Source organism: Akebia trifoliata, chromosome 12 (genome assembly GCF_017979445.1).
Source record: "Akebia trifoliata isolate Shusen 1 chromosome 12, ASM1797944v1, whole genome shotgun sequence".
NCBI lineage: Eukaryota > Viridiplantae > Streptophyta > Magnoliopsida > Ranunculales > Lardizabalaceae > Akebia > Akebia trifoliata.
Window position 1 is genome coordinate 7408313 of NC_141386.1, and position 12070 is coordinate 7420382.

General features: G+C 36.2%; 1 protein-coding gene across 5 annotated transcripts in view; it reads left to right on the forward strand.

Moving 5' to 3' along the window:
* The window catches only part of CIP111 (Cam interacting protein 111), a 36246-nt gene extending 24550 nt beyond the window's left edge, over nucleotides 1-11696 (forward strand). The window contains exons 5-11 of one of the 5 annotated variants that reach the window (XM_086419215.1): nucleotides 2911-3118; nucleotides 5042-5487; nucleotides 6731-7157; nucleotides 7545-7625; nucleotides 9927-10117; nucleotides 10207-10394; nucleotides 10499-11692. In XM_086419215.1, coding sequence (XP_086275341.1) covers nucleotides 2911-3118; nucleotides 5042-5487; nucleotides 6731-7157; nucleotides 7545-7625; nucleotides 9927-10117; nucleotides 10207-10394; nucleotides 10499-10529 — 1572 coding nt within the window. In that variant the 3' untranslated portion in view covers nucleotides 10530-11692. Of the gene's footprint in view, nucleotides 1-2910; nucleotides 3119-5041; nucleotides 5488-6730; nucleotides 7178-7544; nucleotides 7626-9759; nucleotides 9809-9926; nucleotides 10118-10206; nucleotides 10395-10498 lie in introns of those variants that run through there. The other 4 variants (XM_086419216.1, XR_015170835.1, XM_086419217.1 and 1 more) reach the window with 4 other exon arrangements.
* Nucleotides 11697-12070: the final 374 nt, after the last annotated feature.

Consider the following 12070-nt stretch of genomic DNA (forward strand, 5'->3'; position numbering starts at 1 on the left):
ATCTTCGGAGTTAATGGGCTGTTCAAATCTGGGGAGCGTGACTAGTTCTGGGGGGAATTGGATGATGTGGCTACTTATTGGGATAGGCCATGGTGTATAGGAGGTGAGTTTAATGTCATTAGATTTGCTTAATAGAAATGACTTGGTTGACTAACCTTTAGGGGGTGCTAGATTCATGTGGTCCCACAACCAGGATATCCCAACCTTATCTCGGTTGGATAGATTCCTTGTGAATATTGGTTGGGAAGAGCTCTTTGGTTCTGTTATTCAATTGGCGATTCCTAGGCCGGTCTCTGATTATACACCCATTATGTTTGAGGCGGGTCTCAATTTAAGACGTTGGATCTGATTTGAGAATATGAGGTTGAAACACAATGGTTTCCTCGAGTTGGTTAGAACTTGGTGGAATAGTTTTGAAGAGGTTGGTCGCCTTAGGGAAAGTTTTAGGAATAAACTGAAAGAATTGAAAGGCAAGCTAAAAGAGTGGAATCGTGAGTGTTTTGTTAGATTTGAGATTAGGAAGAAATCCCTATTGGACAAAATCTTTGTCTTGGATAGGGAAAAGGAGTTGGTTGGTGTTCTTGCTGAAGAGAAGTGAGTGAGTTTGAAAAAGGAATTTCAAAAAGAGTCCTTGTTGAAGAAAATAGTTGGAAGCAAAAGACCAAAGTCAAGTGGTTGAAGGAAGGGGATAATAACACAAAAATTTTCCATCGAATTGCAGACTCTAACAATAGAAGAAATTTTATTGGGAGGATTTCTAATGGGGGTAGGATGCTTGAGGACGAAGAGAGTATTAGAGAATCCATTATGGACTACCATCATAATCTTTATTCAGATGTTTGTGAGGAAAGACCCACAATGGAGAGACCCTTCGGAGAAGATGAAGTAATTCAAGCCATTGAGAGTATGTGTAGCGATAAAGTGCTTGGTCCCAATGATTTTACGATGGGTTTTTATAAGCATTGCTGGGAAATGGTCAATAAGGATTTGATGTTGGTTTTTGGAGATTTCTTTGAGGAGTGTTTCTTGGACAATGGGTCCAACTCCACGTTTATCATGCTTATTCATAAAGTTGATGGGGCGGAATAGTTGAGGGATTTTAGACTGATAAATCTGGTTTCTTCAACTTGTAAGATTGTTGCTAAGGTCCTCGTCCCAAGATTGAAATTGATTATCCTTAAGATTATTGGCAAAGAGCACGAGGCCTTTATCAAAGGGAAACAAATCTTAGATGGTGTTCTAGTGGCTAATAAGTTTATAGACTCTAGGAGGAAGTTAGGCTAAGTGGGGATTGTGTGCAAAGTAGATATTGAAAAGGCTTATGATCATGTCAAGAGGTTAGTTGGAAAGTTGAATTACCTCACCATCACAAACCCAGACATCTCGCATGTTGTTAGCATTGTAAGTTAGTTGTTTAGCGTATTATGAGGTACCTAAAGGGATCTTTAGGACATGGTTTGCTATACAAGCCTAATGATCGTACTTGGATTGAGGGATATACATATGCAGATTGGGCTAGTTCTCCCTCAGACAGGAGTACCATAGGTTATTGTACCTTCATAGGAGGTAATGTTGTATAATGGAAAAACAAAAAGCAAATAGTGGTGGCTAGATCAAGTGTAGAATTTGAATATAGGGCCATATCTCATGCTTCTTGTGAACTTATTTGATCGAGATATTTTCTCTAGGAGATTGGTTACGCAGTAGAGACACCAATGAATCTTTTATGTGATAACTAGGCAATCATGCATATAGCTTCTAATTTGGTGCTTCATGAGCGAATGAAGCATATCGAGGTGGACTGTCATTTTGTTTGTGAGAAACTTCTGAGTGGTGAATTGCCACAATGTATGTCAAGTCTGAAGATCAACTTGTTGATCTGTTTACTTAGTCGTGGGGAAGTGATAGGGTTATTTTTCTGTGTAACAAGCTGGGATTATATGATATGTATTTTCCAGCTTGAGGGGGAATGTTAGATATATCAATATTTTATATATGTGTTGTAAGGGCACATGTGCAATTTCATTTGTTTTTTAGTTACATATATATATATACCACAATTCATTGTGAGAGAGTCAAGTTCGACTCTTCCCACTTTCTCCATTATAAATTTTGTAATTCTCTTCTCTTTTAAAAAGTTAATGAAAAAGAATTTACATTTTTTTTCTGAGTTCTCCAGTGATTGGTGCTTGTCTTCTCTTTTGGTGTGATTCCACGGGATTGGTGTGAAGCCATCCTTCTTGGTGTGATTTGAAGGTCTCTCTCTCTCTCAATCCATCAAGAATCCTCTAACCCCATCCCATTCAATCCTCCCTACACAACAAACACCCTAATCAAACACTAAACCTTTCATAATTAGTCAATTTTAATTTCTTTCTTTCACTGGATTTAAATAAATATTTAGCTGGCATTCTCATAACTTGTGCCAAAAGCAAGGGTTCCCTTAGGTCAGAGGCCAGCCACCTTAACTCTGCCTTTTCCTTTCAATGCATTATATTCCATACAAAAATCTGATTGGTGCTTGTCTTCTCTTTTGGTGTGATTCCACGGGATTGGTGTGAAGCCATCCTTCTTGGTGTGATTTGAAGGTCTCTCTCTCTCTCAATCCATCAAGAATCCTCTAACCCCATTAAGAAACCCCATTCAATCCTCCCTACACAACAAACACCCTAATCAAACACTAAACCTTTCATAATTAGTCAATTTTAATTTCTTTCTTTCACTGGATTTAAATAAATATTTAGCTGGCATTCTCATAACTTGTGCCAAAAGCAAGGGTTCCCTTAGGTCAGAGGCCAGCCACCTTAACTCTGCCTTTGCCTTTCAATGCATTATATTCCATACAAAATTCTGTAATGAACTTGGCTCAGTTTTTTGTGCACTCATTACTAGCAATATGCCGTTTTTAAGGTATTCATTGACGAGTTGGATGCCATTGCCCCATCACGAAAAGATGGCGGTGAAGAGCTTTCTCAAAGAATGGTTGCGACATTGTTGAATTTGATGGATGGAATTGGTAGAACTGATGGCATACTTGTAATTGCTGCTACGAACAGACCTGATAGTATTGACCCTGCACTGAGACGCCCTGGAAGACTTGACCGAGAAATTGAAATAGGTATTTTGCAATCTTTTCCATCTTGAATTTCTACATGTTTGAACTTTAGTTTGCATGATTAGACACAGATATGTAGTATTATATAATCGTCAGCTTACACCTTATTCCAAATATTTGGGACTATTTGACCTAGTCAAGATGCTTATTCTTCAAATCCAATTGTTTGGGATTTGTCCATGATGCCATAATTGGGGACCATTTTACCAAGTCAATATTGGGCACTATTTGACCTTGCTTTTCCTCATATGACCTGTCAAAAAATCTGATGCTTATCGATTCTTACATTGCTACTCGAGTCTATAAGGTGCAATTGTTTGCCTGCAATTCTCTAAAACTAATAAGTAGGAAACTTTTTTTTTTCATGGTTACAAACTTGTGACGTGAACTTGGTTTTGTGATATTGTTGCTTACGCCAGGTGTCTCCTATGTCTCCATTTTTTTTTTCCGCTTATCGTGGGTATCACCATCCTTAGGGTGAGACTAATCCCTCGGTCACACACACCTCCTCCTTGGAAAGTCCTATGTGCAGCTGGTTGAGTCGAGGTTCAACCAGACCCTGGAGGGTGGCCCCAAGGAATTCATTGTTTCGTGGGGTTCCGAACACTTGACCTACCCTTCCTGAGTCTCCTATATCACCTAGATGTGCCTTTAGTTGTAGGAACTTTACCTAGGTACCTCTCCCACACTCGCTTAATTATTTTATTTGAACTGGTTTTTTGTGACAGCTTCTTCACAGCTCTCACATCCCCTCTCGCACAGCTTCCTCTTTGTGCAACTATAGACTGACTGAGGATGCATCTCTGATACTTCACAGACCTTGGTTTACACAACTTTTTTTTTTGATAGGTAAATGCTTGATTAGTGGTTTGTGACAGGTAATATGGTTAGTGGTTAGCGTAAGAAGTATGGGTTCAAGGGTGTTTTGAACCTTGGATGTAGGAACAACTCTCCACATGGTTTACCTCATAGCCAAGTGGCACTTCTTACCTTAGTTTACACTTAAAATTTAAGAATCTATCACGTCACTCATGTCTTGGTGAATTTTACTCATTTTGAAGTAACTAAGAAACATAGGTTGACTCATTCATTGGTGTAAATCCAGATAAGAATTGACTTGACTACAAACCGTACTATAACTATGTGAACCTCTAAGAAATATAAGAAATCAAGGTCAATAAAGAACTTATTTCTTTATTTATATTTTAAAGATGGTTAGAAAAATTATATAATTTTTAATTAATTAAAATTTATTTTCAAATATAAAGGAATATGCATCTTGCATTCTAGATTCAGATTTCATAAAATGATAAAGCTAAGTGTTAGAGAGCCCAAACAATTGCCTTTTGTAATCTAGTTCACACAACTAAAAAATTGATGAAGTGTCATGCCTGATGTGATTTTCATGAAAAAAAAAATGTAGTTAGATTATAAAAATAAATAGATTAAAACATAGAAATGAGCTAAAATGAGAGTAGAAGCTACTGTAAATGAGAATAGAAATAGTTGAGTGTTGAACGAACCAAGCAGTGGGGATGGTCATAGTATTTATATATAAAAATTTAAGTTTTTGCCCAAAATTCTGGCTATTGGGAAAATATGTGATCTCATATTCGATATATGTTGCATATGCTGCATATTTATGCATGCGATGGCTTAACGACTTCATTGTATCTACCATGGTGGTTTATTCCAATTTATGATCTAAGTAAGGCATTTTAAAACTATGATTAAAATGAAAATAAAACATTGATACAGCCTTCATACATTTTTTACATAGAAGCATCCAATTATTGTCCTTTAATATGGATACTGAATTTTAGATCATTTTCTCTAGCATATGTGCTTGGTAGCACATTTTTCGCAAGATGAATCCTTGCATACATTTGTGATGCTCATGCAAAAAAAAAAAAAAAACAATTTCAGGAGTCCCTTCTCCAAAGCAGCGGTTGAATATACTTCTTACACTTCTCAGTGAAATCAATCACTCCCTGGTAGAGACAGAAATTCAAAATATTGCTTCAAGTACACATGGATTTGTTGGTGCCGATCTAGCTGCACTATGCAACGAGTCAGCATTGGTTTGTCTAAGGCGTCATATCAAGTTTAAAAATTCTACCAATTCTTCAGCTGTGCTTCTTGATGGTGGTGTGCAGCCCCCGTGTGTTGGCTATGATGATTGTTCAAATGATATAATGGAAGGTTATGGTCTCTCTAATGCTATGAAACACATGTTTTCCGCTGATGAGGTGGATTCTTTGTCGTCATCATTGTCAGATCTAGCTGTGTCACCAGAGGACACGTCGCTTAAAGTGACTTTTGAAGATTTTGAAAGGGCCAAGATGAAAGTGAGACCAAGTGCCATGCGAGAGGTACCTTATTTCTTATCTCCTTTTTTGGCTGTACTTCTCCCCATCCACGATGGCTAATCTCCATGTCCCACACATGGTTTCAAAACTTCGTTTGATGTTTCGTCTCATCCATGGGACGAGATCGAGTCGTCTTGGATGAGCCTACTCTCGGTCGAGATAAACTATTAGACTCAGTTTAGAATTATTTATTCATGTGTATTTATATAAAAATAATTATAATTTTTTATACATTAAGTTAGATTAGACGATGTTTATTCATAAAATCATCTTTTATTTAGATTTTAAGAATTTAAATTTAAAACAAAATTAATTATTTTAATTAAAATATACAAAATCCCATTTCACTCAGATGAGTTATACTGACTCGACCGAGATGTTCAAAATCCCATCCAAGTCATCTCGTTTGAAAATCTCAACCAAGTCATGTCATTTGTCTTGCGAGATTTTGCTCATTTGAGACCCATTGTCTATCCATTTCGTTCATGGACGATACTGAGATGACTCGGATGGGATTTAAAGTCATGGTCTCACATACCCCAGTAACTCATCCATCTGGACCGGTTGGGTACAGCATAACCCAAATATCAAACTGAGTGAACGCCTCTAATTGTCAGATGTTTTGATTCTAGTTGTAAGGTTAAGATCTATAATGATGGGCCTTACGCAACACCAACTAATCATTGCCCTTTTTTGGCCATCCAAATTTTGGGTGTCTTGATTGGAAGGTTAAGATTCTATTTCAACCTATCTGATCTCTGGGCTACATTATGATCCAAAAGGTAACCAAATTACAACTGGTCCAGATTGGTGAATTCATGACTACATGTCTGGTATAGGGTAAGATTTCCATTAAAACTGATGGATCTCAGTTACATAATCTAATTGTCTGTTCATGGCGTGGTTTCAAATCTTGTCCAAGACCGAGATGCCGAGTCATCTTGGTATCGTCCATCAACGAGATGGATAGACCATGCATTTCAAGCCTGCAGATCTCGCGAGATAAACGAGGTGACTTGGCCGAGATTTTAAAATTTTCGTCCGGATCAGTAAAACTCAGCCGAGTCAACTGGGATTTGATATATTTTTATTAAAATAATTCATTTGTTTGGAATTTAGATACACATTATCTAAATAAAATATGATTTATTAAAAAAATTATAATTATTTTTATATTAATGTGTATGAATAAATAATTATAAACAGTTCATGGAGGCCATCTCTGAGCCCTGCTTTCATTTTTCAGGTTATACTTGAAATTCCAAAGGTGAGCTGGGAAGATGTTGGTGGCCAAAAAGAGGTTAAGAAGCAACTTATTGAAGCAGTAGAATGGCCACAAAAGCATCAGGATGCTTTTAAGCGTATTGGGACTCGACCACCAACAGGGGTATTGTTGTTTGGTCCTCCAGGTTGCAGCAAAACCCTAATGGCCCGAGCAGTAGCTTCTGAAGCTGGGCTGAACTTTCTTGCAGTGAAAGGCCCAGAACTTTTCAGTAAATGGGTTGGTGAATCTGAGAAGGCTGTAAGATCCCTGTTTGCTAAGGCAAGGGCCAATGCCCCGGCAATAATATTTTTTGATGAAATAGATGGTCTTGCTGTCACCCGTGGGAAGGAAAATGATGGCGCTTCTGTTTCTGATAGAGTCATGAGTCAACTTCTTGTTGAGTTGGATGGTAAGCAAAACGTTTACCAGGTATTGGGTTCTTAAAAAGTTCGTTTTCATTTGATAGTTAATATTTACTTATCCATCGGTAACTGCTCTCAAGTATTCCTTCATAATTAAACTTCATCAACATCTAGTCCTTTTGAGTCATTAAACTGCAAATAATGAAGTATGTTTGATTATTCTTAAAATTCTCTCTTTTGTACGGATTTTCTTCCTAAAAACTTGTTAGAAACAAATTTTTTAAAAGCTCCGACATTATCTTGTGCTGGAAAATTCCTGTATACTGTCTTAAGCAGATCTATATCAATATTTTTTTATATATACTAAATGGAGTATTTTGTTGTTGTTCTTTTGATTATTAATAATTACTCAAACTAAGACATGGTTTATTCAGGTTTGCACCAAAGAGTTGATGTTACTGTCATTGCGGCTACCAATCGCCCAGACAAGATTGATTCAGCTCTTTTAAGACCAGGTTCTCTCTCTCTCTCTCTCTCTCTCTCTCTCTCTATATATATATATATATATATATATATATATATATCTATATATATATATATATATATAGGGTCCCGTTCGGCACCCTAAGTTTTACCACACACTTTAACAAACGCGTTTTGTCCTACATGGGTTAGAAGTTTCGGAATGGGCTGATTTTTGGTGAGGATGATCTCTATGGTGAGGAGATCATCCTCACCAAAAATCAGCTCATTCCAAAACTTCTAACCCCATCAAAAATGATTTACAAAAAATGGACGGTTCACGATTTTTCAACTTGTAAACATGGGGTTAAACATTTCAGAATGGGCTGATTTTTGGGGAGGATGATCTTCTAATCATAGAGATCATCCTCACCAAAAATCAGCCCATTCCAAAACTTCTAACCCATGTAGGACAAAAAACGTTTGTTAAAGTGTGTGGTAAAACTTAGGGTGCTGAACATTTCCCATATATATATATATATATATATATAGGGAGCGGTTCAGCAGCCCCTTATGGTGCCACACATTTTTTGTAAATTACTTTTGATGGGGTTACAAGTTTTGGAATAGGCTGATTTTTTGTGAGGATGATCTCTACGGTGAAGAGATCATCCACACCAAAAATCAGCTCATTTTGAAACTTCTAACCCAAGTTTACAAGTTGAAGAATCGTGGACCATCCAATTTTTGTAAATCACTTTTGACGGGGTTAGAAGTTTTGGAATAGGCTGGTTTTTGGTGAGGATGATCTCCTCATCATAGAGATCATCCTCACAGAAAATCAGCTCATTCCAAAGCTTGTGACCCATGTTTTGAAAAATGTGTGGCACCAGAATGGGGCTGCTGAACCGCTCCCATATATATATATATATACATATGGCAATGCTAACGTCCAAGACCTCATAGGGACGTTAGCATTCTCCATCACATTCACTTTCCAATACCCCTGCCCATTTTGTCTTTAAGTGAAAAAGACAAGGATATATTGCTATTTTCTAAATTATTTATTGTAAACAAGATGCTTAAATACAAATACTAAACTGCCCTTAGCATTTATTATGTAAATGACAAACATACCCTTATTTTTCTCCTAAAAGACAAAATAGACGGGTATTATTGAAAAGTGAATGTGGTGGAGAAAGCAAATGTCCCCATGAGATCTTGGACATTAGCATTATATATATGGAAAAATGTTGCAATAGAGATGTAGAAGTTAAAATTCTATGAACTAAAAAAAAAAAATAATAAAAAGTTACTTTTCACCAATTATATTTAAATTTTAGGTGTTAGTAGCCATCCAATTTCAAAACTTTGAATCAAGCCCTAAAAAGTTATTTCTTGATTATTATTTTTTTGGATTAAAGTTTTTTCAAGAAATCTAAAAGGCTGTGGTGCTGGATTTCCAATTTGGTGATCCATTTGAGCTAAACGACCGTCAATAAGATTTGAAATCTTACTAAGTTAATAAGGAAAGTGGTCCTAAAATGTAAACCCAACGCACCAAAATACGAAAGGTAATATATCATATTTTGCACACACTTTTCTTACTAACAAAGTAAGAATTTAAACCTTAGTAAGGATCTATTTGCTCAAATGGATTACCACATCAGCAATCCAACATGATAGTCCTCTAAATTTCATTGAAAAACTTTGATGAAAAAAAATTCAATAAAAGCTTCTTTTGAGCTTCATCCATGGTTTTGAAAATGGACGGCTACTGAACTTCAACTCAACTCCCAAACTTAATTAAAATTCAACGGTAAAAAATAATTTTAGTTTTCAAAGTTCATAGAATTTTTTCCTCTAGAACTGGAAGCATCAGATCATGTGTTTGGATGCCACAAGATGAGCTCAAGAACCTGTAGTAAGGGTGAAATCCTTGCCAACTTAGTAAGGCTAGTTGGGCCCTTATTTTCTCTTGAAATTCGGGTTACACCAATCACACGTGCTCTCGTGTATTGAATGGCATCCTCAATTTACAAAATTACCCTCATTAGACTTGACATGGCAAGTGCTAAGAATAGTGACATGAATTACTTTTAGAATAAAATCATGAATCAAGTCCTATCTATTCCATAATTAACCGAAATCTGGTTCTAACTCAAGTTAACATAACTATCCACATAGCACATTTTCATTGGTGCAGTCCAGGCAACTACCTGATCCCTCGGTCCAGGTAACCGGGAATCTCTCTCTCTCTCTCTCTCTCTCTCTCTCTCTCTCTCTATATGTATATATATATAAGATTTCTGGTCTAGATAACATGGCTAATAATGGACTAAAATTCTTGGCAGGACGCTTTGATCGGTTATTGTATGTAGGACCTCCAAATGAAGCCGATCGGGAGGATATATTTCTCATCAATATGAGAAAAATGCCTTGTAGTTCTGATGTCAGTGTAACAGATCTGGCTCATCTCTCTAATGGTTGTACTGGGGCAGATATATCATTAATCTGCAGGGAAGCAGCTATTGCAGCCATTGAAGTATGTTCTGAGTTCTTGTTCCACCCCTTATATAAAAGTACTCTTTATCAAAGAGAATGTTACTGATTTATAACTCGCAAATTCATCAGGAGAGCCATGATGCTTCAGAAATATCAATGGCACATTTCAAGATTGGACTTGGCCGAGTGCAGCCATCAGAGGTCCGGTCTTACCAAGAATTCTCAACAAAATTTCAAAGACTTGTTTGCAGTGGTGCTACAAGAGACAACGTTGAGTGTCAACCAATTTTGAGCTCATCCAGTTGGATCACTTTCTGGTGACCCTTTCTTCGCTCTCTATTTCTGCTTTAATTTTTCTCGGCTATACATGTTTGTTTTATATTTCTGTAATCAAAGCAATTTACGTAAATTGGTGAAGCAGGACCTGGGCAAAATCTCTCGTCTCTTGTTGATGCTTTTCCGGCTCCTTGCAAGCCTCTGCATCATCGAAAGCATCTGCTTAGAAGTATACCTTTTTTTTTTAATTCCTTCCATCATATATTTTGAAATGATAGATGGATGGGTTTATTTAAGGTGCTTATTATACATTAATTCCTTAGAGGGATTTTGGGTGGATTAATCTCCCATGAGCTTGGAAGAAAAAAGATATAATTCTTGTCAATTTTGAAAATAGGAAGAGATGGCAACGACCTTCTGTACTAAGGAGGTCGATGAATTGTAAATTTTATAATTTTGAGGCATTTTTGAGGGGTTTTTTTTTCTTTTTCTTTTTAATGGTAATTATTTCTTTTGATTAATGATCTTAGTTTGTGCATTGGAAAAGGGATGGTTGAATTTGAAGAAAGTTCAATGAGTTAGTATGTCTTTTTATTTTGTCACGAAGGGTGAGATTTATTGGCTTAGTTTTGTTTCCTAAAGTCGGTAGGTCTATCTGTCAGTTCTAGTGAAGTTTGAAGATGGAGATGAATGTCTAATATAGGAAAAGATTCAAAAAGTACTGCTAAATGATTTAGGGTTTCTACATTACCCATACACCAAAACCACTCAAAAATACCTTTGGATAAAAGTTTTTTATTCTTTCTTTCTCTTTGATTTTATGTTCTAATTTTTTGGTCGAATATTTCTATCTTTTTTTCTTTTTTTTTAAAATTTTTTTATTTATAGCATTCAAGGATGAATCCAAATAGATGGGAAATAACATTCCACAAGTAATTTGTTTAGCATAGGTGCTTTATTCACCCTTTTGGTAAGTGTTTTGGTGGATGTTCTCTCTTCCAAAATTGGTCTCTTGACTCTTTTATCTTTTAGAGAAAGTAGTCTACGGAATTTTGACCCCTTTTAGAGCAACTCCAGCCAGGGCTTCAAATTTTCATCTTCATTTTTGAAGACTCCACGCCACTTTGAACTCCAATTGATGTAAAACTTCAAATCACTATTCTTTCCTCTAAAACATGAATTGCTGGAGTGGCTTCAAAATTGTACCTCACATCGCACCTTTGTGACTTGTAAGTGTCTAGGAATAATAAACACTTTTTCACCCGTATGTCCATGATAATCATCTATGATTCTTAGACACTTCCACGTCAGGAAAGTGTAATGCGAGGTACAATCTTGAGGTCCCTTCAGCATTATTCAAAATTAAAAAAAAAAAAAAAAGAAAAAAAAAAAACTAGGTATTCTTTAAAAAGGTGAAAGTGATAAAGATAGGCCTTCAAATCTCTCTCATTCCCCTCTATGTTTGAAGATGTGAACAGTGATATAAAGGAGTTTTCTTCATGTGGAAGGAAGATAAAAAAAGATTACAGATTATTATTCCTGTTTTACTCTCTTGTCTTGATAGGCAATGGATGACTAACCACAACAATTATTTTCATTATTGAAATTGACCCAACACTTGAAAATTTTCTTAAAATTGTGTAAAAACGAATCCACATCTGTAATGAAACCTCAAAATTATTTTAAGAGTTGTGTTGGAGTAACATTAAAATTGACA